Raw genomic sequence first — 20,541 nt, 5'->3', positions numbered from 1 at the left:
CTTTGAAAAGAGTAATGAGGCAACTACAAATGTCACCTCAAAAGCAGCGTTTTCATGGCTCTGAGCACTGAAGTGTGACTCAATGAACATCAAGCATTGCAGAAATAAACTGCATGCTTTTGAAGTTGCCTTTTTTTTTTTTTTTTTTTTTCTCCCTTTTCTATTTTTTCCCCCTCTCTCCCTGGAAAAGTGCTTTAACAGAAATCTGTGGAATCTTAACCACAGGACCTTGTGCTGAACTGAATCTAGGGTCAGGCCCTCCTACTTCTGGTAATGTCATGGTTTTCATTTTGTTGATAATCATAGAATCCGAGACTGGTTTGTGTTGGAAGGGACCTTAAAGTTCATCCAGTTCCAACCCCTTCCACCTTCCACTAGAGCAGGTTGCTCCAAGCCCTGTCCAGCCTGGCCTTGAACACTGCCAGGGATGGGGCAGCCACAGCTTCTCTGGGCACCCTGTGCCAGCGCCTCAGCACCCTCACAGGGAAGAGCTTCTGCTTAAGAGCCCATCTCAGTCTCCCCTCTGGCAGGTTAAAGCCATTCCCCTTGGCCTGTCCCTACAGGCCCTTGTCCAAAGCCCCTCTCCAGGTTTCTTGTAGCCTCTTTAGGCATTAGGAGTTGCTTTAAGGTCTCCCAGAACCTTCTCTTCTCCAGGTGGAACCAGCCCAGCTCTCTCAGCCTGGCTCCAGAGCAGAGCTGTTCCAGCCCCTGGAGCATCTTCCTGGCCTTATCTGGACTTTCTTGAGCATGTGGCTTGAGATGAACTTGATATGCTGCCAGTGATGCTTTAAGCTTTGTGTCAGTTCATTACTCAGTTCTGAAAAGGGTGAATGTTGTCAAAAGCCGGAGAGGCGTGAGGGGGTCTCAGGCCTGCCTCATATACATCCTTAACTCTTGCAGCAAACCAAGGGAAAATGAAAGGACTCAGCAACAAAACAGGAGCTGTAACCCCATGTGTCCTGCCTGTTGCGGTGCTGTCCTCACAGCTTGGGTAGAACCCAAGGAGGTGTCCCCTCTTGTGGACCTCGCTGCAGAGCATCTGCTTGTTCTGCTCCCCCCGAGGAGAGGCTGGTGAAGAAAAGGAGGCACAAATCCAGCCAGGAGCTGTTTTCTGGAAGACTGCCCATGGTGGGCTGGTGCTGTTTGTTCAGAGCACCATGGCTGAGAGCTGGTAACGCCACTACTGAAGGCAGTGGCAGCCACAGAGGTGGTTCTACTGTCTCCTCTGTCTTGACCATGTGTCTTGTCCTAGACACTTAATGGTGGGAACAGAATGTGCTGTGTGCTCTGGGGTGTTTGTGGTAAAATGGCAGAGATTGGTTTGATTTATCTAGGTTGTGTAATAAAATTGTGGGTTTGGATATTAAAATACACAGTTGTGCTCAGATGGTGGATTCAGGGGATGTTTTGAAATCTTCATTTGCAGCATGAAAAGGAGGTTGCTTAATTCTGCTGTGAGAAAGCTTGAGCTAGAACGTGAGGCTCTGAGCAGAGATCTGGGCCTGTGGCTCGTGTCATTGACTTAAATTTCCAGTTTGGGAAGGTGGGTTAAATTCTGTCTCATCTGCTTAGTCTTGAGACTGCAGATGGCATCTGAGTGCAGCCTTGGCTCCTGTGAGGATCAGGCAGCAGCCTGGAAAGCTCTGCCAGGCCTGATCCTGCCCAAGTCTGTGATAGGAGAAGAGGCAAATGCGCCCTGTGGGAGACAGGCACGATCCGTGCATCCAGCCTGTGCTGTGCCTCCATCTCCTTAGTATTCAAGAAGAAATGGAGGACATCAAGATGAGGCCAGAAATTGGCTTTATTAAAATAAACTCTCCCTAAAAGGCTGGGGCAGTAAGTTCAATTTTCTTTGTCTTGCATCGCTGGGCAGGTGAGTCCCTGAATTTCTAAAGAGGGACTTAATTGAGACGTTTTGCAGGTCCCTGGAGCCCGTCGCAGCCATTGTCCCAACATGTGTCCAGCAGCACAGTGTGGTTTTACTTTGCTGAATGTTTGCCAACAATTCCCTGTGTTGGGGCAGTGCTGTCAGCTCCAGGAGCCACTGACTGGTCAGGAATGGTGCAGAATGGTGTGGGGCTGGTGTGGCTGAGTCGATGGCCTCTGTGCTGTGTTATTCTAGGAATGAGCTTCCTTCTGCAGCTCTCCTTTTTGTTTATTTATCAGAAAGGATGCAGTAGTCAGTCTTGTCGTTCTGCACTATAAAAACTTCATGCTGTGTTCCCAGTGTTTAAAAAATACACATTAAAAATTAATTAACATGATCCTCTTCCACTGGGAGAGTGTTCATGTGTGTGTCCAATGGAGGAGAGATTCCTTTACAGGGTTAACCAGGAGAGCTTTGTAGCAGAGGCCTCAGTATTTGTTAAAAGCAGTTCTAAGGAGGTGTGCTGTGAACGGATCCGCTGTAAGGCCACTGGGTCGCAGACCCGGTCACACTGCAGCTACGGGGTCCTTAACAGGCTGCTGACCCTGGAGCCTAATTACACCTGCTTACAGGATAGCCATGCTGGGAGATTCAGTGCTGGGTGAGGCACAGGATGGCCCTGCCAGAGGTGTTTGTGACTGCGGCTGTCCCCGCACTGCTGGTCTGGGTGTTCCTCTCCTGCAGCAGCAGCGCCACTGGTACCGCACTGCCGGGACTCAGGGATGCTCTTGCTGTGCTTCGCTGCAGGGACACTCTTCTCATCCAGTGCTCTGTCCTTAGAGCACAGAATCTTTCCTGTGTGTCTGGTGGTGGTAGGAAAATACTCCCCTGGTCTGTCTTTATGGTAGTGTTGCTGTTAACACAAGAGTCAGTCTATAAAATACTGCTTATTTTATTGTCTTGAGGGCGGTGTTCCGGATGTGGCAAAATAATAAATACCCTGGTTGAAAAAACCTCTCTCAGTGTGGCTTGGTGAGCTTTATTTATTAAAGAAATTTATAATCCAAATTAAATTTGATAAAAATATCTCCTCTGTAATGCATTTTTCTCTCGTTAAAAGCTCCTGTAAAGGTGTCAGTGCTGGTTAGCTCCATTTTAAACACTGTCACTGTTTAAAAATTATTTTCCTCTAGGGAGCCTGGGAACAATTTTAAACCCAAACTGCACATATTTATGCTTTATATACACTGTGTAATTAGGAAACAAGAGAGGGAAAAATCCTTAACTATCTTTATGGATGATCTGAGCCTGAGCTCAGGCTGGTGCTGTCTGGCTGCGTACGTGTTATCTGCGCCTGAATTTTGCCTGACTTTGTACAGATGATGATCTATGTCTGAGGGGGTTGGGTTTGGGAGAAAAATCTCATTTGAAGCAATTTCCCTTTTCCTGGGGCACTGAAGCAGCTCTAAACACAAATATTTTTAGTTGATGGCAGGAATGGTTTAGAATTTTCTCAGGTCTGTGGGGTCCAAATACCTGCGAGTGTCCCAGGTCTGGAGGGAGCCAGCCCATCGCTGTGGTGAGCAGTGTGGCCTGGGCACAGCGGCACTGCGGGGCTGTGGAATGGTGTTGGGGGTTGTAGAGTCCCCTCGGTGCTGTGTGGAGCTGGTGAAGGTGGAGAAATAGCCACAGGTATTACTGCAGAAATGTCCAGTGCTACCCGATGCTTGGGGTTGGTTTCTGTGACTGCTCCTGGCAATCCTGGTGAAGGGTTGTGATCCCTCTGGTTGTGACCCAGGGGTGTTGAGCCAAGCTAAGCACCGTGCACGAGGTATGGTGCAGCACAATGTGGCTGACGCCGCTTCTTGTGGCTTATCTGTGTGGTCAGTAACACACGGTTGTGTAACAGAGCTACCTGTAGTGAGCATCGGTAGAAAGGTAGAGGCCAAACTGTGGAGAAGATGTGCTCTTTGCCAGTGTGAGCCTGGGGGCTGCATCGGACATGTGAAATGGTGAGATCTGCCCTGTTCAGGTGTCCTGATGGGGACCCTGTGGGGACCCGATGGCCTTGCTGAGCTGAAGGAGTAGAGATGAAGTGTCTGGTGTGTGACCACAGGGTGTGAAAAGGAGCGGGACTCTGGGTGGTTCCTGGTGTAAATACAGGGTAAGGTTTGAAATGATGGTTCTGTTGTGACCTCTGAATGCGGGGGATGCTGTCTGTGCTAAAACCTGCTGCTACAGAGCTGAGGGTCAGCCGTGCCCACAGGGCTGCAGCAGCTCTTGGAGCTGGAACCTGAAACTCTCGAGCAGTCTCAGTGAGCTAAAGATGGAGAAAAATAAATTCCCTCTGAAGTGGCATCTGTAGTGCAGCAGTCATGACCTGCTCCATGTGCTGGAGGTTCTCCTGTGATTCCTCAGGATGGTTATTTCTAGCCTAGTTTTGCCCACTTGGAGAGTCTAATGAGGTATAAAAGGCTGTTTGCCCAATTCATCTTCATTTAGATGCCTTCTCTTGACTTAGATGTCAGGTTTACTTAGGAATGCTTAATTTGATAACCTGAGAATTAGTTCAGCCAATTTCCAGATGAGAATTCCTATTGCTGTGATTTCTTGTCCGTTCTCCCCCTCACAACAAGGAGATTCTCAGCTGTACATCTGTGTAAAAAGCAACAGCAGAAACCCCATTTCTTAGTAAATGTGTTCCTGCTCCTGTGTAGCAGATGCTGACAGGCAGCAAAGCCCGTGGAATGAACCTGCTGCAGAACCAGCTCCCCGGGCATGGACCAGTGAGAAGGCAGTCACAGAAAATGGCCTGATGAAGAGTTATCTCTGATCTGGCCTCTCTGGCAGCCACAGGGAAATGTTGTCATTCGGTGCTCTGCTGAAGTGGATACCTGGGGAAGGCATCAGCCTGTTTAAACAGAGCTTTATTATGCCAATTTGTTATTTTACCGTCAAGCCTCCAGAATGCGACAGGAATCTGATGGGAGTGAGCCATGATGCTGAGGGCAGAGTTAGATTTATCTCAATTAGTGCTCCCTGCTACAGGAACACGACAAAAATAAACTTTCCTAGTCAACAGAATTCTGTTCTATGTTCAGTGTGATGATGGGGTCCAGCTCACAGGAGCATTGTGCATGGAGCTCTTCTGGCCTTTCCAGGTCCTGCTTTACCCATCAGTATCGTCAGTGTTTTTAAGATTTATCTTTGCAAAATACTATGACACTTGAGAGGGTTACTCTGTTAGAATGCAGTTATTAATGCATGTGGAAACAGGTAAGCATGTTAGATGCTGCACCACTGCAGTAGCATGACCCTGATTTCATCAACACAAGTGAGGAGCAGTCAGTCTGCTGCAGCTTCACAAGGCTGCACTGCAAACCCTCTGTCAGAATGCACCTCACATGCATCCCAAACCAGCGCGGAGGAGTGTCCTGGTTTCAGCTGTGACAGTTATTTTTCTCCTTCCTAGTAGCTGGTGCAGCACTGTGTGTTGGCTTCAGTCTGAGAACAATGCTGGTAGCACACTGATGGTTTGGTGAGCGCATGGCTGCGTGGTGCTGAGCTACAGGCTGGGCTTGCACCATGACAAAGAGAAACTCCTGAAGTCACCTCTTGGTATTCCTCTCCTGCTATGGATTCGGGCTGGGAAGGGATGCACACCGGGTCCTGGGAGGTTTGCCAGTGTCACCTTGTGCGAGCATCCTCCTTCCTGGCTCTGGTCTTTGTGATGTGCCAGGGCTCCATCCATATTTCCCAGCAAAGACATGAACTACAGAGTTTTGTGCTTAGGAAGGGGAGAAGTTTTGGAGAGAGCTGGTTTCCCCTGCTATTTTCCTGCTTTGAATTTATCTGGAGACTTCTTTAAAAGACAGAAGGTGCTGGAGTGAATTCTGCTGGGTTCACCAGGATCACCATCCTGCTGTCCCCCATGCCCAGGAGCATGCTGGCCTCCTCTGCACCAGTGCTGTAGGGGAGTGGGCTGGAAGGCAGGTGTCTGATAGAATGAAATGTAAAAAATAAAGAGGGGGGTGTAATAAAGGCAGAGGAGGGTAATGTTGTGGCTTGATGTGACAGGACCTCCTGCTGCCGCAGCTGCCAGTGCCAGCCACGGAACAGATTAATCTGTATTCCACCCTGCCTCCGCTGAAGTCAAGATTGATCTAATTAGGGTGGTTTAACCACGGCTGCATCCTGAAGCCTCTGAGCCCGTCTGGAGAGGGAAGAGCTCCCGCGAGAGGGGTGAGCCTGGCCCGGGCAGGATGGGGCGGCCGGGCTGCGGCTGGCGCAGGGGAGCAGCAGCCCCTGGCGCCGGAACCGCCCTGGCTGTGGGTGAGAGGCGCCTCTGACCTCTCTCCGCCGCGCATTCGGGAGGCGGTGGGGTTCCCGTGGAGGCTGTTCCTGCCCAGCCTGGCTGCCGGCTGCTGTTCTGGGCAGCTCTCCGTGCTGGTGGCTTTCAGAGCCCTCGGGTCCGGTCCTTCTGCGAAACGGAGCTGGCGGCAGTGCCTGCCTCTGGCCTTGGCGATTCTTCCTCAGGGGCTGTGGATGCTGAGGGTGGCAGGATCATGAGGGGCTCCCGCAGTGTTCAGTGCGGGCAGGAACCCCGAGGCAGTGCCCCGGCTTGTGGCCTGTCTGCCAGCAGAGATCAGGCCTGGGCAGCCACGGGGTTTGCTTTCAAGGACAAGGAACAGCACCAGCTGCTAACCCTGCTCCAAAGAGGACCCGACGCTGAGCAAGTGCTGTGGTGATGGACTTGTGACTGTGGGGTTTGTTGGCCAGGAGCTGCCATAGAGCATAACTGGGATTTGGGGGCCGCATGAAACGCACCAGTGCATTTCTTTCAGGAAGCTGATAAAAAGGTTTATATAGTTTGGAAATATTTCTGCAAAACCCTGTTGAGCATCCTGACCAGGCAGCTGAACCTCTGCTGGGGTTCTGGAGTGATGTGTGGGAAGAATAACCTCCTTCTTAAAAAGCCTGTGTCAGCTGCTTCAGGCGTCTCAGTAGTTGTAAAGGTTTTACTGAAAGCATGGATAAATACCTGCGTGTGCGCACCAGAGCAAGAATGGTGGCAAAACAAAAATGCATTTCCTGGTGAAATATAGTGTAGAAATATTCCAATGAATATTGAAAAAAGGCAATGAAGATACATCATAGGTGAGAATATGACTGCTAAAATACTGTGTCAACACTTCTAAACACTTCCAAAAAAAGAAGGTTTGGGGGGGAAATAGTGTGAGATGCAGAGCGCTGGCTGCCTCCTAAAGCAGCAGCTGCTGGAGCAGATTTAAAATAAGAAGTCTCTGTTTTGTTGTATCTGTATTTACCTGAAGCAAACAGGATCTTACAAGGACATTGGAGGCTTTTACAGTGTGTCTAATGTAGAGCCTGTATTTGGTGGTGGTTCTGTGGTGCGGTCACTCCTGCGCCACAGGCAAACCTGGAGCCATCACCCTTCATCCCTATTCCCTGCCCACGCAGGAGCAGCCGTGGCTCTGAGACCCATAAACCTGTTCTTCACCCTCTCCTCCCCATCTCTTTGGTGCATGAAAAATCGCCAGCACCTCGGGCAGAAATCTGTTTCTGGAAGGAAGCCCCATTTGTTAGTGGTGAATGGAACAGGGGTGCCTGCGTGCTCCATACCACAGTGCAGATAATGCATACAGAGGAGAGGGGACAGGGACAAGGACAGGGCCAGGCAGCCTGTGCAGCTTCACCTGCCTGTGGAGGCTCCCTGCAGATGTGTCTGTGCTGCTTGTCCTTTGTACGTGGTGCCATTGATCATGGCTGCTCGTGCTCCAGGCAGCACCATGGAAATGTGTGTTAGCGGGGCTCAGCGGTAGAAAGATGACGATCCCTTTCCTCTGCACGTTGCGTTTTCTTCTCTGAACGGAACCAATCTCAAGGCCCTTCCCTCCCCACCACCACGGGTGAGGAAATGTTTATGGTCGTTATTTTTCATGAGTCTTAACCAGCAAGATTACACGAGGACATCTTGGAGAAGCTGCAGTTGCGAATCTGTTGAGGTGTCTACAGCATAAGGTCTAAAACCCTGCAGCCTGTGGAGCTGAGTGGGGCAGAACCTGGGCTTTGTGCGAGGTGCTTTTTCCAGGTCACTGAGGATAAGCAGGGCTGTGATCAGTGTGGCAGGAGTAAGTGCACAGAACCAACGGAGACATCCCTGCCTGGGCTGTGCAGGGTGAGGAGCTGCCTGGGCGCCTTGGCAGACTTCTGCTCCCACTGCTCCTGCTCTGCCTCCTCGTGCCAGTGATGGGACAAGACCAGGGTTCTGCTTATCAGCAGCTACACGCAGGAGTGCAAGTAGTAAATTTAATGCCATGTTACAGACAAAATAAGCCCCCGTTCCTGATCTCAGCATGCAATTTTCATTTTGTCTCTCCAGAACATGTCTGCTCCATCCTGGCCTCCCTCCTGCGAAACCTGAGAGGGCAGCAGAGGACACGGTTACTGAATAAATTCACAGAGAATGACAGTGAGAAGGTGAGTGCTCCGTGTGTGTCTGCAGGCTGGGGCTGCCGGTTTGGGAGGATACTCGGTACCAGCAGGATGACTCTTTGCACTCAGCGAGCTACTGAAAAGCCTCGTGGTACCTGCTGCAGGGACTCACACTCTCATTTATGGTGTTATCCAGAAGCTGGAGGATTGAAAGTGCCATTAGCGCTTGGCCTCCCACATCCCAGGGGCTTTTGTTTCCTCTTGCACACAGCAGTAGTGATGCTCAGTCCCGGGCTGTGTCTCTGCTGCAGGCTGATGATGTGACACATTACATGGTTTCACATCGCACCAGCTCTGAAACCAGGGCAGTGGGGAAGGTGCTGGTGTTTCTAGTGAAGCTCTTTTGCAGGGAGTTGAGGGATTGCCGTAGTACACGTGTAGCATTCCTCATTCTTCTCCTAGAATTTGTCCCTTCAGTGGTGTTTACTCTGGGAAGTTCGTTCCAGAACACTTCCATGGTAGTGGATGTATCAAAGAGCTGTGAGACAGAAACAGCAGCTTTTGCAAACCAGTAATCCCCAGGGGTTTGTAAATTCCACCACTGGGGAAATACTGGTTTCTTAGTACTCCTCACTTAGTGTGTTTTAAGGGCGTTCTTCATAACGTGTTCTACTGCTTGCAGACTGCTTCCAATTCCAGTTCAGAGGAGAGCAGCAAAGCTGTAACATGCCTGGTATATCCTATGTAAGCTTGACCAAAGAAACTGGGAGAACTGGGAGAGCCACAGCACAGGAGTGCGAGCTGGGGCCCTGTGTCTTTGCTGCCTTTTAGCTGGAGCTGACAAGTGCATACTGTGATAGGGGCTTGGGTTGAGCTGCCTGCAGACTCTATACTCATCCGACCACGTCCTTCCACAACGTGTTCCTTCCTGTGAGTGACAGTCACCTGTTCCTCTGTGGAGACTGCAGCTGGAAGGAAAACAGAATGGCATGAAGGATTAAAGATGATTGCATTGTTCTTTTTTCTTGCTTGGGTCTCTCTCTTCTGCCCTTGCAGGTTGATAGGCTGATGGAACTGTATTTTAAGTACCTGGATGCAATGCAGGCAGCTGATAAGAAGATTGATGGAGAGAAACATGTATGTATTGCCTAAGTTTTGCTAGCTCATGTCTAACGCCTCTGCACAGAACTTATGGCTCAGCTGGGGTCACTCTTCGAAGCTGTGCCCTCATACCTGTGCTGTTAGCTCCTTATTCTTGTTGCCTTGCTTTCTAGCTTCCAGTTAACCTCACGTAAAACAGGCTGAGAACTGCTCTACAGCAAATACTCTTGGCCTTTTAGAGTGAATTTTACCAGGAGGGCCTAAGTCTGTGCTGCAATTTGCTTTCATTTTTACTTGGCTGTGATCTTCCTTGGTCTGGCAGATGGAGAGTAAGTGAAATGCAGAGAGACAATTACATGCTCATGTGCGAGGCCTCCTACCCTGGTCTTTAGAGTTCCGATCAGCTGCGAGGAAGCGTCTATTTTGATTAGTCAGAGGTTCTGGAGACAGAGGCTGGTGAGCTCCCTGTGCTCCCTGCACACCAGCAGTGAGCCATTTGAATGACACGAGCCTTGGTGCCACACAGCACTTTCTTGGAACCGAAGCTGAACAGACTTGTGAGAGCGAGCGAGCTGCTGGAGTCAGGAAGCAGCTTGCAGAGCTGTTAGCGAGCTTGGCCAGCTTCCCACAAGATTATCTGTATCAGCACTGAAGAGGGTGTGAGACTGATTAGCACTGACAGAGAGTAACGGCTGCAGCAGCGTCGTGGTGCGCTTGGTGTGCCACTGGCTGCAGCCCCGACAGGCTCTGACATGCAGCTTGGTCCCATGGCCAGGCCCCTGCACCGGCACCGGAAACACTGCGAGGGCATCAGAGCAACGCCACTGCTGCTCAGAGGCAGGGGGTGAGTGATGGATGGAGGTGAGCCTGCTGCCAGCATTCCGGCTCCATATGCACAGCTACAGCTTCACACATGAGCAGTGGCCTGAAGGAAAACAGCATTTACCCTTCCCTGCTATCCCTCTGTGCTCTGTTCATCTCCTCGGAAAAGAGCAAGAAGTGAGTTGTTCTTTCCATTTCAGTGTTGATGTGTGGGTTCTGGACTCAAAAACTGGAATGGGTTTTCCTGGCTGAAGTCCTGTGGTGTAATGGCAGCTACAGTACAGTACAGGAGCCACTCAATGCAACAGGCTGAGCCAGTGCATGTGCCCTGTATCCAGAAAGACTCTGGAGCACTCTGCAACTGTTAACTCCTGTAGCAAACAGACAGCACAAAGCACGGGTGAAGGGAATTTGAGTGTGAAGAAGCTTGTGTAGAAGTTCTTAAGTTAATAATATGAAAGCATTCATGTCTACTGATGCACGGGAGAAGAGAAACTAAAGAACCTCTGGTTTTCCTCCTGAAGTGCTTTGGCCCCACTGCCGGGCTCTGTGGGCTGGAATGGCTGGAGTTCCTCACTTCTCTTAGAGCTAAGAATAGGATTTGGCAGAAACATCTTGTATCTGCAATGTATTAGGCACAACAGGTATGACAGACAATGCTGAGGTTTGTTTCTGGCTTGGAAGAGTTGGAATTGCCATTTGCTTTGTTTTGTAGTGTACTGGAATGGACAGTGGGACGTGGTCTCCCGAGATCTGAAGTGGCTCAAGCATTTTCCCCATGCAGAAGTAGTCAAAAGCCATCATTCTGTCCTTCGAATCACAGCATTGCCTGGCTGTGACAGGATTTATGGAGCACTTTAATGTTTCTTGTTGTGGCACATGAATCATTGAAGTGGATGGGATGAACACTGCGTCCTTTAGAAACTGCTGTGGCATCTTGGGGATTTTGACCTTCTGCTTGCATTAGAGGACACAGGACACCCGAATTCCAATCATCCTTCTCTCTGCCCCTAAGAAAATGATACCTTATGAGATTTTACAGGTTCAGCTGTGCTGACGAGAATGAGATCCCAGTCTGAGGGCAGAGTATCCTGGTGTAAGTCCGGCATTACAGGAAGTGAAAGCTGATTACACAAGGCAGGACCGAGTGTATCACAGCTGCTGTTCCATCTCTGGGCATGCAGCTGGTATAAGAAGCTCCTGCAGTTCTCCTCCTTCTGTCTTTGTGTGGCTTATTTCAGTGCTGCGGATTATAGCCCAGCTCTTCAGCCTGCAGCAGTGAAGGTGTGGAGACAGCTGAGGGTGGAAGGGGAAGAATCACTGAAGTTTCTGAGGAGGAACCATAACGAAACTGCACCCTTGATGTGGCCAGTGGAACGGGATGGGAGCCCTTCTCAGGGGTACCCACTTGTTTGCTGCTGTGGAATCTATTCTCCGGTGATCAGAGGTGGTAATTACCCATTACCCATGTGAACCCTGGGAGCAAAGTCCATGTGTGTATTTGACACCCGGTGCCTGTCTTAGCGCTTTTCTTAGAGTTTTTAGTTAACAAAACCCAGGAAATACCTCCTCCACCTCTCAAATTCTTCAATTCTTTCCATAGAAAGCGGTGGGAAATCCTGTGCTTTCAGCTCCCTCTAGAAGGGGGGATAATTGCAGGCAGCAGCGATAGCCTCAGTGATCTCTGATGGTGGCAGGAAAAGACAGGAGATGGTTTCATGGTTTTACAGTTCCACAGAAAATTATGCTCAGCAGGTTTATTCGATAAAATATTCTCACCAGACACTTTGCGCTGTAATGACTTACAAATTACATGCTAATTGTGCTACGGTTAAGTCATTCCACCCTTGAAAGGGAGAGGTGGAACTCCTAGCAGGAGAGCAGTGTCCACACACTGGGATAGCAGAAACGGGAATTTGTTTGTTTTAAGAGGGTTTGGGTTGATTTAGGAGGACCTGGAGCTGCGTCCAGGTGTGAAAGCACCTTCTGAGCATGGCTGCACCACTGCCCCTCGCCATAGTGCAGACCCAGGGCAGTAAGGGGAGAGAAGCTCCACTTGGTGTAAGAGACAAGTTGGAATAGTTTTGTACTTGGTGTTTGCAGCCTTCTCTCTGCTCGCCTGCGTTGGCCTCACTATCCAACCCGCTGAGGTGTCCTTTGTTCTTGACCAGCACCTACCCTTGCTGTGGCTGCTGGGGAAGGTGAAGGGTAAGGAAGGAGGAAGATGAGGAGAATCTTTTGGGTCCCACTGCAATGACCCTGTGGAGCAAACGGGATCTCTTGTATCTCATTGGCAGATCCATTGTGTCTTTAGGTTTTGAGTCTCTACTTGACACCCTGAGGCCTGTCAGTCCTGCCTCATTAGTGTGAGAGGCTCATTTTAGCTTCACAGAAGCCCATCTTATTGCTGTCTTCTCCCATCAGCAAGGGGCATCTCAGTACATATTGTTGGCAGATTAGAAATGGCATCTGAGCGCTCATTTGGAGGTTAGAGCCTTGACAGCTTTGCAAGGGAGACAAAGTGGAAAGGTGACTGGTACTGAGCTGGAGGCAGATGAGCATTTACAGGGTGGATGTGGCTTTAAAAAAAGGCTGTGAAAAGGCACCTTAGAACCATGCTTGTCTTCTAATTCATATCTGCCTCATTTACTGGTACAAAATAATCTCGCTTCTCCGTTGAGAGGGGCTGTTAGAGCTGTCGCCTTCCTACTGTAATCAAGACAGCAGTTGCCTGGATCCAGCTCCAGTGATCGCCACGCTGGGATGGGAATACAGAACAGACACGGGCTTTGTTTCTTGCTCTGGAGGGTCAAATCCTGCCTGTGGAGGTTTTTCTGGTCAGGAATTTGGCACTGCTGAGAGGAGTAGACAACAAGCTTGTGTGCAGAGGAGGGTGAGCTGTAATTCAACAGTGCCAGCTTTGCCTTCTGCTTTGAGTGGGGTTTGTGATCTTTCAGACAATACTGCAGCCTCTGGCTGGCCAGCCTTACTGTTGTTTAGCTTTAGAGACCAGATTTGATCAGACTCCTGCAATCTGACATGGATGTAGGGTGAGGAAGGTTGCTCCTTGCATAAAACTGGATTTTTGTTTTACTGGCAAAGGCTTGCTTGCAGGGTCATGCCTGTGCCCATAGTTTTGAGAACCTGGTGTAAATTCCAGTTGTGCAGATGCTGGAATACACAGGATCTGGTGCTGAAGCACTGTGGAGTAGAGCCAAAGCAGTTGACTTTATGTCATTGGTAACCAGGCATTGTTTGTTAAACTCCTTTCACTGCAGGCTAGGTTTCTAGGAAGAAAGAAGTATTTTATTACCTGGGCTTTCCTCTCTGCCCCCCGGGGGCAGCTGTACTTGCAAGTCACTTCACCAGCTCCCTGCGCAGCGAGCATCCATCGCGCTCTCTCCAGTGGGAAGTGCCCAGGGTTAGTTTTCCTTCTTGTGCCCGGAAGACTTTCCCTTCAGCTAGATATGAGGACTTGGCTTGACAAAACAGGGAAATTTGGTGGCCTGGATCCACTCTGGTGCTGGTGACCTTGTGTGTGTTTGCAGGAGCAGCCCCAAGGAGCAGCGCCGAGCGTGTGGGTACGGCGCTCTCGCGGGTGATGGCTCTAATGAGAAAATATTGCTCTGCTGGAGTGTGCCCACCTGCCAGACGCTGCATAATAAATCACACGGGCTGCAGGCAGGCAGCAGGGGTTGACAAGCTGCTTCCTTTGTTTAAGAACAAAACCAAAACCCAAACCCCCAAATGGAGAAGGTCGCCTGTGCTGACAGTGATTCCTGCTGTTGGGTCCATGAGGATGGGTAGCAGGGTCAGCTGGTGACAGCCCTGGGCAGGGGGAGGCTGCTCCTGCAGGCTTTGAAGGAGATGCTGTCTGAAGCAGACTGATGGAATGACCTCGTGTGTTCTGTCTTTGGCCTCTGCTTGGGCAAGTCTCACCAGTGACCACTGAACGAGCAGGGGAGGAGCGAACCCTCACCATTCCTGTGGGAGCCCGTGGTTGAAGCTGGAAGAGCAGGGCTGCGCATGGTGAAGCTGTGCTTGTGCAGAGCTTTCCGACCTGTTTATTCCTTCATCAGTCGATAATGAAGTTGGAAACCTGATGGGTCTTTGAGTCGCCTGGAGTCACGTTCCACACTGCTTAACAGCACCCTCAGCTGGCCAGTGGCAGAGCAGATATCTGCTCCAGGGTGCCAGGGGACTTGGAACTGAGATCCAGGCAGGTGTGTTCCACAGTCACAGCCTCTGATCCTCCATTTAGAAATGCAATTTGGTGCTTAAATTAAAATTTTAATTTTCAGCTGGACACATTTCAGCAGCAGCAGAGGCAAAACCTGGGTCACAACTGGGTGAAGTGTCTGTGAGTGGAAATGAATTATTAACAGTGCTGCTTTGGCGAGAAATGTTTGGAATGTGTTTGGGGAACAAAGCACTCCTTAAAACCACAACTGGCTCCAGCATTTTGCCACCCTGCTGGGAGGTGCCTGGGGAGCCAGAGAGCATCACACCTTTCCTTTGTGCTGCTTTACAGGACATGGTGCGTCGGGGAGAGATAATAGATGATGACATGGAAGATGAATTCTATCTCCGTCGCCTGGATGCTGGTCTCTTTGTTCTACAGCTCATTTGTTACATCATGGCAGAGATCTGTAATGCCAGTGTTCCCCAGGTAAAGCTATAGACAAGGTTGGCAGATCATCTGTGTTTCCATCCATGGTACAACAAGGCTCTACATCCTTGCAAATATGGCCTCAGTGAATAATCTTCTCTGTAATTCCTTTTTTGGGAGGGAGCCTCCTCTTTGTTTCACTTGTGCACACAGCTTCATCAAGTTGTGGCAGTCAGGAGAGCATTAATGGGTAGAGGCTGATAATTGTCACAGAATTCATACAATACCATTCGGGTAAGGTCAGTGCAAAATACTGCAGCTTTATGGGTGTGACTGCAGGGGGTTTGTGACACTGTTACGAGGTTATGTGTGCTGCACACCTTCCTGTGTGTGGGTATGTGCTCTGGGACTGTGGACTAGGAAAGGCTGAGTTGGGTGTTGTGGTGCTTGGGGTTTCTGCTCTTCCCTCAGAGTGGTGCAGATGGGGTTGTGCATGGGTTTGTGTTGTACTGGAGACTGATTGCTTCTCTTTCCTGTCCCCTGTCAGATTCGTCAGAGAGTCCATCAGATTCTGAACATGAGAGGCAGCTCCATTAAAATTGTTCGACACATCCTAAAGGGTGAGTTGGGATACTCTTGTGGATATGTCTCATCCCTGCCAACACAGCTTGGTGACCACTGTGTGGGATGAGCCTTCACATGAAATTCTCCTTGATTTCATGAGCATCTTCAGGCAGCTGCTGAGTAGTGTGCTGAGGTATGGGCAGGGCTGGAATCACCCTGGTAAGAGCTGGTAAGACCCTGGAGTTAGGCCGCTTGCTGTTGTCTGCTGTCATGGAATGGCACATCACCTCGTGCTGCCATCAGCTGCACACTGGCTGGAACTCGCTGCTGACATTAACACTAGAGTCAATATTTAAGGGAAGGGTACATGCATGCTGAAGAGAAGAATAGTGGAGTCTCATCTTTCATTAACGTGGCCCTGCACTTCACCATCTGCACCATATTAGTATCGGTGGTGTATTTGTCTTGTTCTTAGTGTCAGATTAATATGGATTATAGCATTAAAGTATCCTCTGTAGCTTTAAAATGTAGCTGTTGTGATTTGCAATCCCAGTTTTAAAGTGCTGCTTGTTATTTTTAATGCCTGTGTTGAGTTAGAGCAACGCGGGTTTGAGCTGTGGCTCTCATCTGCAGCAGACGCAGCCGACTGAGCTGGGCAAGGAGAGGACAGGACTCAGACTCTCCCTGGGGATCTGCTGCCCACAGGAGGTGCCTCCTTGTTTAGCAAAGGCTCGTGTCTGCTCCTGAGGGGCTGTGTTGGTTTTGGTGAGGAGTGTCTTTCCCTCCTGGAGAGGAGGGAAGGCCAGCAGTGTCTCTGGGGGTGCTGGGCTGTGGTGTTACAGCGTGTCCTTCTTAGGCGGTAACAATGATGTTCTCTCGGGCCTCTTCTTGCCCCCCCTCAACACTGGCAGGTACAGACAGCTTTTCTCTTGCAGTCCTGTCGATTTTTTCCCTTCCCATATGCAGGAAAGAAGGGGATCAGAAGGATGGCTGGTATGACAAAATTAAGAGTGATTTTCTGACAGTGAGAGATTACCTGCAGCTATAGGCAATCTCTTTGGCTCTTATCCTTTGCCAGCAAGTGCGAGTTAATGCCTGCTGATGAACAGGGGGACTGGATAGGGTGTCTTTTCTGATTTTGATCATGATACTTGACAATTCCTGCTTCCAAACTGTCCATTTCCAACTTGGAGCATGGCACATGTCTGCTTTCTGGTCCCTGCACTTGACCGGGGCCATGGGTGCCCATGGGGTTTGTCTGCACACCTCGCTGCACCCACACACCTCAAGCTCATGTCCCTGCCTTGTTGATTTACATGCTAAGCTGAATTGGAGGGCAGCTGCATTAAAATTTCATCTGGTGCCTCCTTTCACAGACAGTGACTTGCATTGTGAGGCTTTTTCAGGGGTTTCATTTTTTCACAGGCTGGGGATTCTCCTGCAGGTTTGGTACTCAGCAGTGACATGTTCCCTGCCGAAGAGGCCATACGTGGCTTGTTAATAATACTGGTGATGGACACAGCATTTGGGGCTCTGTCTTCAGTCTTCCCCAGCTCTGATGCTTGGCAGTTCTAGAGACTTTTGCCATTGCAGTAGTCAGTGACCTTAGAAATAGATTTATGGTGGGTCCTTGTGAAATAGTGCCGTGGGGCCCAGCAAATTCCTGAGCACAGGAGCAGCACTGAGCTTGCCTGCAGCCTGAGCTGGTGGCACGGGAGTGCTTCAGTAGTTACACAGCAATGTCCAGGTGTGCTCAGTGTCAGATTCAGCAGCTTTGACAGAAGCGACACCCCAGACACGGACCTGCCCCTCTGGAGGGCTCTGGTGGTGGGATGTGGTTGCCTGTTGCAGTGGTGGGTTTGGCTGTGGAGCTGGTGGCGTGTCCAGGGCTGGGGCAGTGGCGACACCCCAAGTCTGACTGCTGGAACTGTACGCCTCTACCCCAAATGGCTGAGAGGAGGCTGACACCTTGCCTGACCTATTCCAGGCCACCCCAGCTGCTCCCAGGCAGATCAGGGCTGCTTTATTTTTACTCTCGGTTCAGTGTGTTGCTCCTGTTCAGTTTTTATTTTCTATTTTTGCATACTAATTAGCTGCTTGGGTTTTAGTTTGATTTTTATGGCCTACATATTCTCCATGTTTCTCTGGCAACCTGACAGCTGATGGATCCCTTGGGGTTGCTCAGAATTACTTATGATGCAAGCGAGGAAGCCAGACTGTTTTCCTGTGGTAGGGCTTTCAAGGTGGGGGGAGTGAGAAGGGGACAACTGAAGGCTCCTTAAATGTGTTTCTGCAGCCTGACCATTCCTCCTGCAGCTGCTTTGCCTGGGAAGATCAGGTGTTACTTGCAATGGGACAGTTAATTCATTCTGTGGAAGAGAATGACTGAACAGTGTATGCTTGGCTGGGGTGTTTTGGAGACTAGTCTTCATGACAGCAAGTGGTGTCTGTGTTCCGTATGGATCCAGATACAGCTCATGGTACCTGCTCCCCCTGGGAAGCTGCAGTCAGAGGTGCAGAGCTCCCTCCCCAGAAGCACCAAGACCTGGTGCCCAGTTAAACATGTGGTTTCAGTGCAAGTATTAGGCACGACATGGAGCCAGGAAGGTGAAATGCTTCCTGAGTGGTACAACCCAAGCCTGCTAGCACAGGTAGTCCAAAAGCAAAGGTATGAATGTCGTGAACACTGTGCTGAATCTGCCCTATGGTCCCTCAGTATGTGGAGGCTTTATAGCTCCCAATATCCATTACCAGCTTCAGTATTTCCCTATTGATTTTTACTATTCCGTAACCATTGTATTTTATCTAATGAAGCAGAAACCAATCTCAGGTCCTTTCCCTTTGTGCAGCCCCAGCACGTGTTGGCTCTGGTTAACTGTGGGCAGGGGGAGCATGCGTTGGGTTGGTTTTTTTGCTGTCTCACTGAAGAGGTGGAATTTTAAATTAAAAAGTAAATACAGACAGCCTCGGTGCAAGATTTCCTTTGGGTTTTAAGCCTGGTGCTGGGGTTTATCTGATCTCAAATCAGCATCAGCAACTGCTGGAGGTACAAGTGCCCTGCGCTGGTGCCCCTGCTCCAGGACAGCGAGGGGGTCAGGTTCACCTGCAGCAAACCTCAGCTCTCCCCACCTCCTCTGGTTACAGGTGCTGTAGTGGTCTATAAATATTAAACAGATTTCTCCCAGAGGCCCTGGCAAAGAGCTCCACTTCTTGTACGTGGAGAGGGAGAGTACGCGCAGGAGACTCGCACATCAGCCAACTTGTCCCTGTCCTTGCTCTTTTCAGTGCTCTTATAATAAAGGCTTTGATGGAGCTCAGGAACATGTAGCGGTGCTGAACGTATAAATATTAAAAGCAAACTTTCTACAGCAACTTACCATTCAGAGGCTGAATGCAAGCTCTCTGTTTGTTTAGGAAGAGGGGAAGAATGTGGGAAGCTGGAAGGCGCTGCCCAAGCAGGCATCTGCTCTGGTTTGTTAAGGTTTGCTGAGCTCCAAGCCTGCTTTTCAGTTTTCCTTTTTAAACCTTCTTTGAGCATGCAGGTTATGGTGGCAGGAAGGAGGGAGCTGGCACAGGAATGAGCTGCTGACTTTAAATACTGAGTGCCAGGAAGGAGAGCTGGGGAGGAAGCCTTTGGTTCTGTGGTATTTGGCTGTTTGTGTGAATGAGCAAGACTGTGATCAGGGTCTGGTGTCCTCTGCTGAGGACAAGGAGTTTGTTTTGTAGTTAGATCTAGGCTGGTGTTTTCTTCCCTATGGGGTAGAAGCACTTGTAGATGGGATTGGTCTCTACTTGACACAAAACCCTCCTCTGGGATGCTTGGGCCACAGTTAACCTGGGGTTAAGAACGTTCATCAGCTCTGTGACAGCCCTGCCCCATGATGCAGTGTAAGGGGACCAGGCAAGCCAGCAGTGGGGGGGCTGGTAGCAGTTCTTGGGCTGGCAGAAGCCGGAGCAGTGACATCCGTTCAATCAGTCCCAGTTCTGCTGGGATAACGGAGGGGCCGGGAGGAGCGCTGCGCTGGGGCCTTTCTGGTGGTTAGAAGCCAGAACGGTGCCACTGGCATGTGCCAGGGCCAGTGCTGCTGCTCAGTGCCAGGAGCAGGACGTTCCTGCTGCCACCTCTCTGCCACAAAGCTTTGTGAGGGGCAGGAGGTGTTTATTATACAAAGCTTTAACCCTGGGGATGGGGAGAAGAGACACCGATGCTCCCTGCATCAGTTCCTGTTCAGGTGTTGGCAGTGGATGCAGATTTAGGCTGTGCTCTGGCTCTGCATGAGAAGCTGCCATCGCTGATCAGTATCTCACTCAGTGTGTGCCTGTCTGCTCTGTCCCCTGCAGAGTATGCGGAGAACATCGGGGACGGGAAGAACCAGGAGTTTCGGGAGAGTGAGCAGAAGCGGATCCTGGACCTCCTGGAGAGTTTCTGAGGCCTTGAGGTCTCGGCGCATGGTTCTGCCTCTGCTGCCCCCTCCAGCCTGATTGCACGATCAAAGTGATGTTTCTGTGAAACTGCTTCTAACTGGGATTTGGGAGATATTAAAGATAGTTTGGTTTTCTTAATTCCTTGTTTGTTACAAGCAGTCTGTGGGTGGGGATGTAGCTGTGTACCTTGTGGTGGGGCAGCTCAAGGGTTGTCCTTGTCCCCTGAGTCCAACCACAGTGATGGTGTGAAGCAATGGAACAGTAGATGTGTTAGAGGTGGGGGGTTAAGAGGAAGCCCAGGTAGCTCAGGAGACTGTTTGCAGGTTATTCCAGCCTCATACACTAATGAAAATGTACAACCTGCTGTACTGGCATAAACTGGGGGGACTCAGTTGTTGGTATGTGCCCAGGCCAGAGGCTCTTCAGCAGCAGAGGGGACTCAGAGGCCAGCCCCGTTGAACATCCCAAGGTAGTCAAAGGTGAGTTTTTGCATGGCCTAGGCCATGTCCCTGCTCCCAAGGGGATGCTGCAGTGAATCTATTTGGTTACACTCGGGGGCTAGGAGGCAGAGTGTGTAATCCATGACATGACCAGACTCCACTGACAGCCTTTCGCAGTCAGCCTCAGGTCTTGGCTGTGCTTGTCCTGTAGGAAATGACTGTTGGGACTCTCAGCCCTGGATTGTCAGAGCAGCCCT

General features: G+C 50.2%; 1 protein-coding gene across 1 annotated transcript in view; it reads left to right on the top strand.

The window, feature by feature from the left end:
- CTNNBL1 (catenin beta like 1) overlaps positions 1–19,985 on the top strand; it is a 42,697-nt gene extending 22,712 nt beyond the window's left edge. Inside the window, exons 12-16 of the mRNA XM_080627621.1 lie at positions 8,271–8,368; positions 9,380–9,460; positions 14,778–14,915; positions 15,403–15,475; positions 19,761–19,985. Of these exons, the coding sequence (XP_080483747.1) occupies positions 8,271–8,368; positions 9,380–9,460; positions 14,778–14,915; positions 15,403–15,475; positions 19,761–19,849 (479 nt within the window). The 3' untranslated portion in view covers positions 19,850–19,985. The remainder of the gene's footprint in view (positions 1–8,270; positions 8,369–9,379; positions 9,461–14,777; positions 14,916–15,402; positions 15,476–19,760) is intronic.
- The last annotated feature ends 556 nt before the right edge of the window (positions 19,986–20,541 follow it).

This window comes from Psittacula echo (assembly GCF_963264785.1).
Source record: "Psittacula echo genome assembly, chromosome: 12".
Taxonomy (NCBI): domain Eukaryota; kingdom Metazoa; phylum Chordata; class Aves; order Psittaciformes; family Psittacidae; genus Psittacula; species Psittacula echo.
Note: the sequence above shows the minus strand (reverse complement) of the source record. Positions and strands in the feature narration are given on the sequence as shown.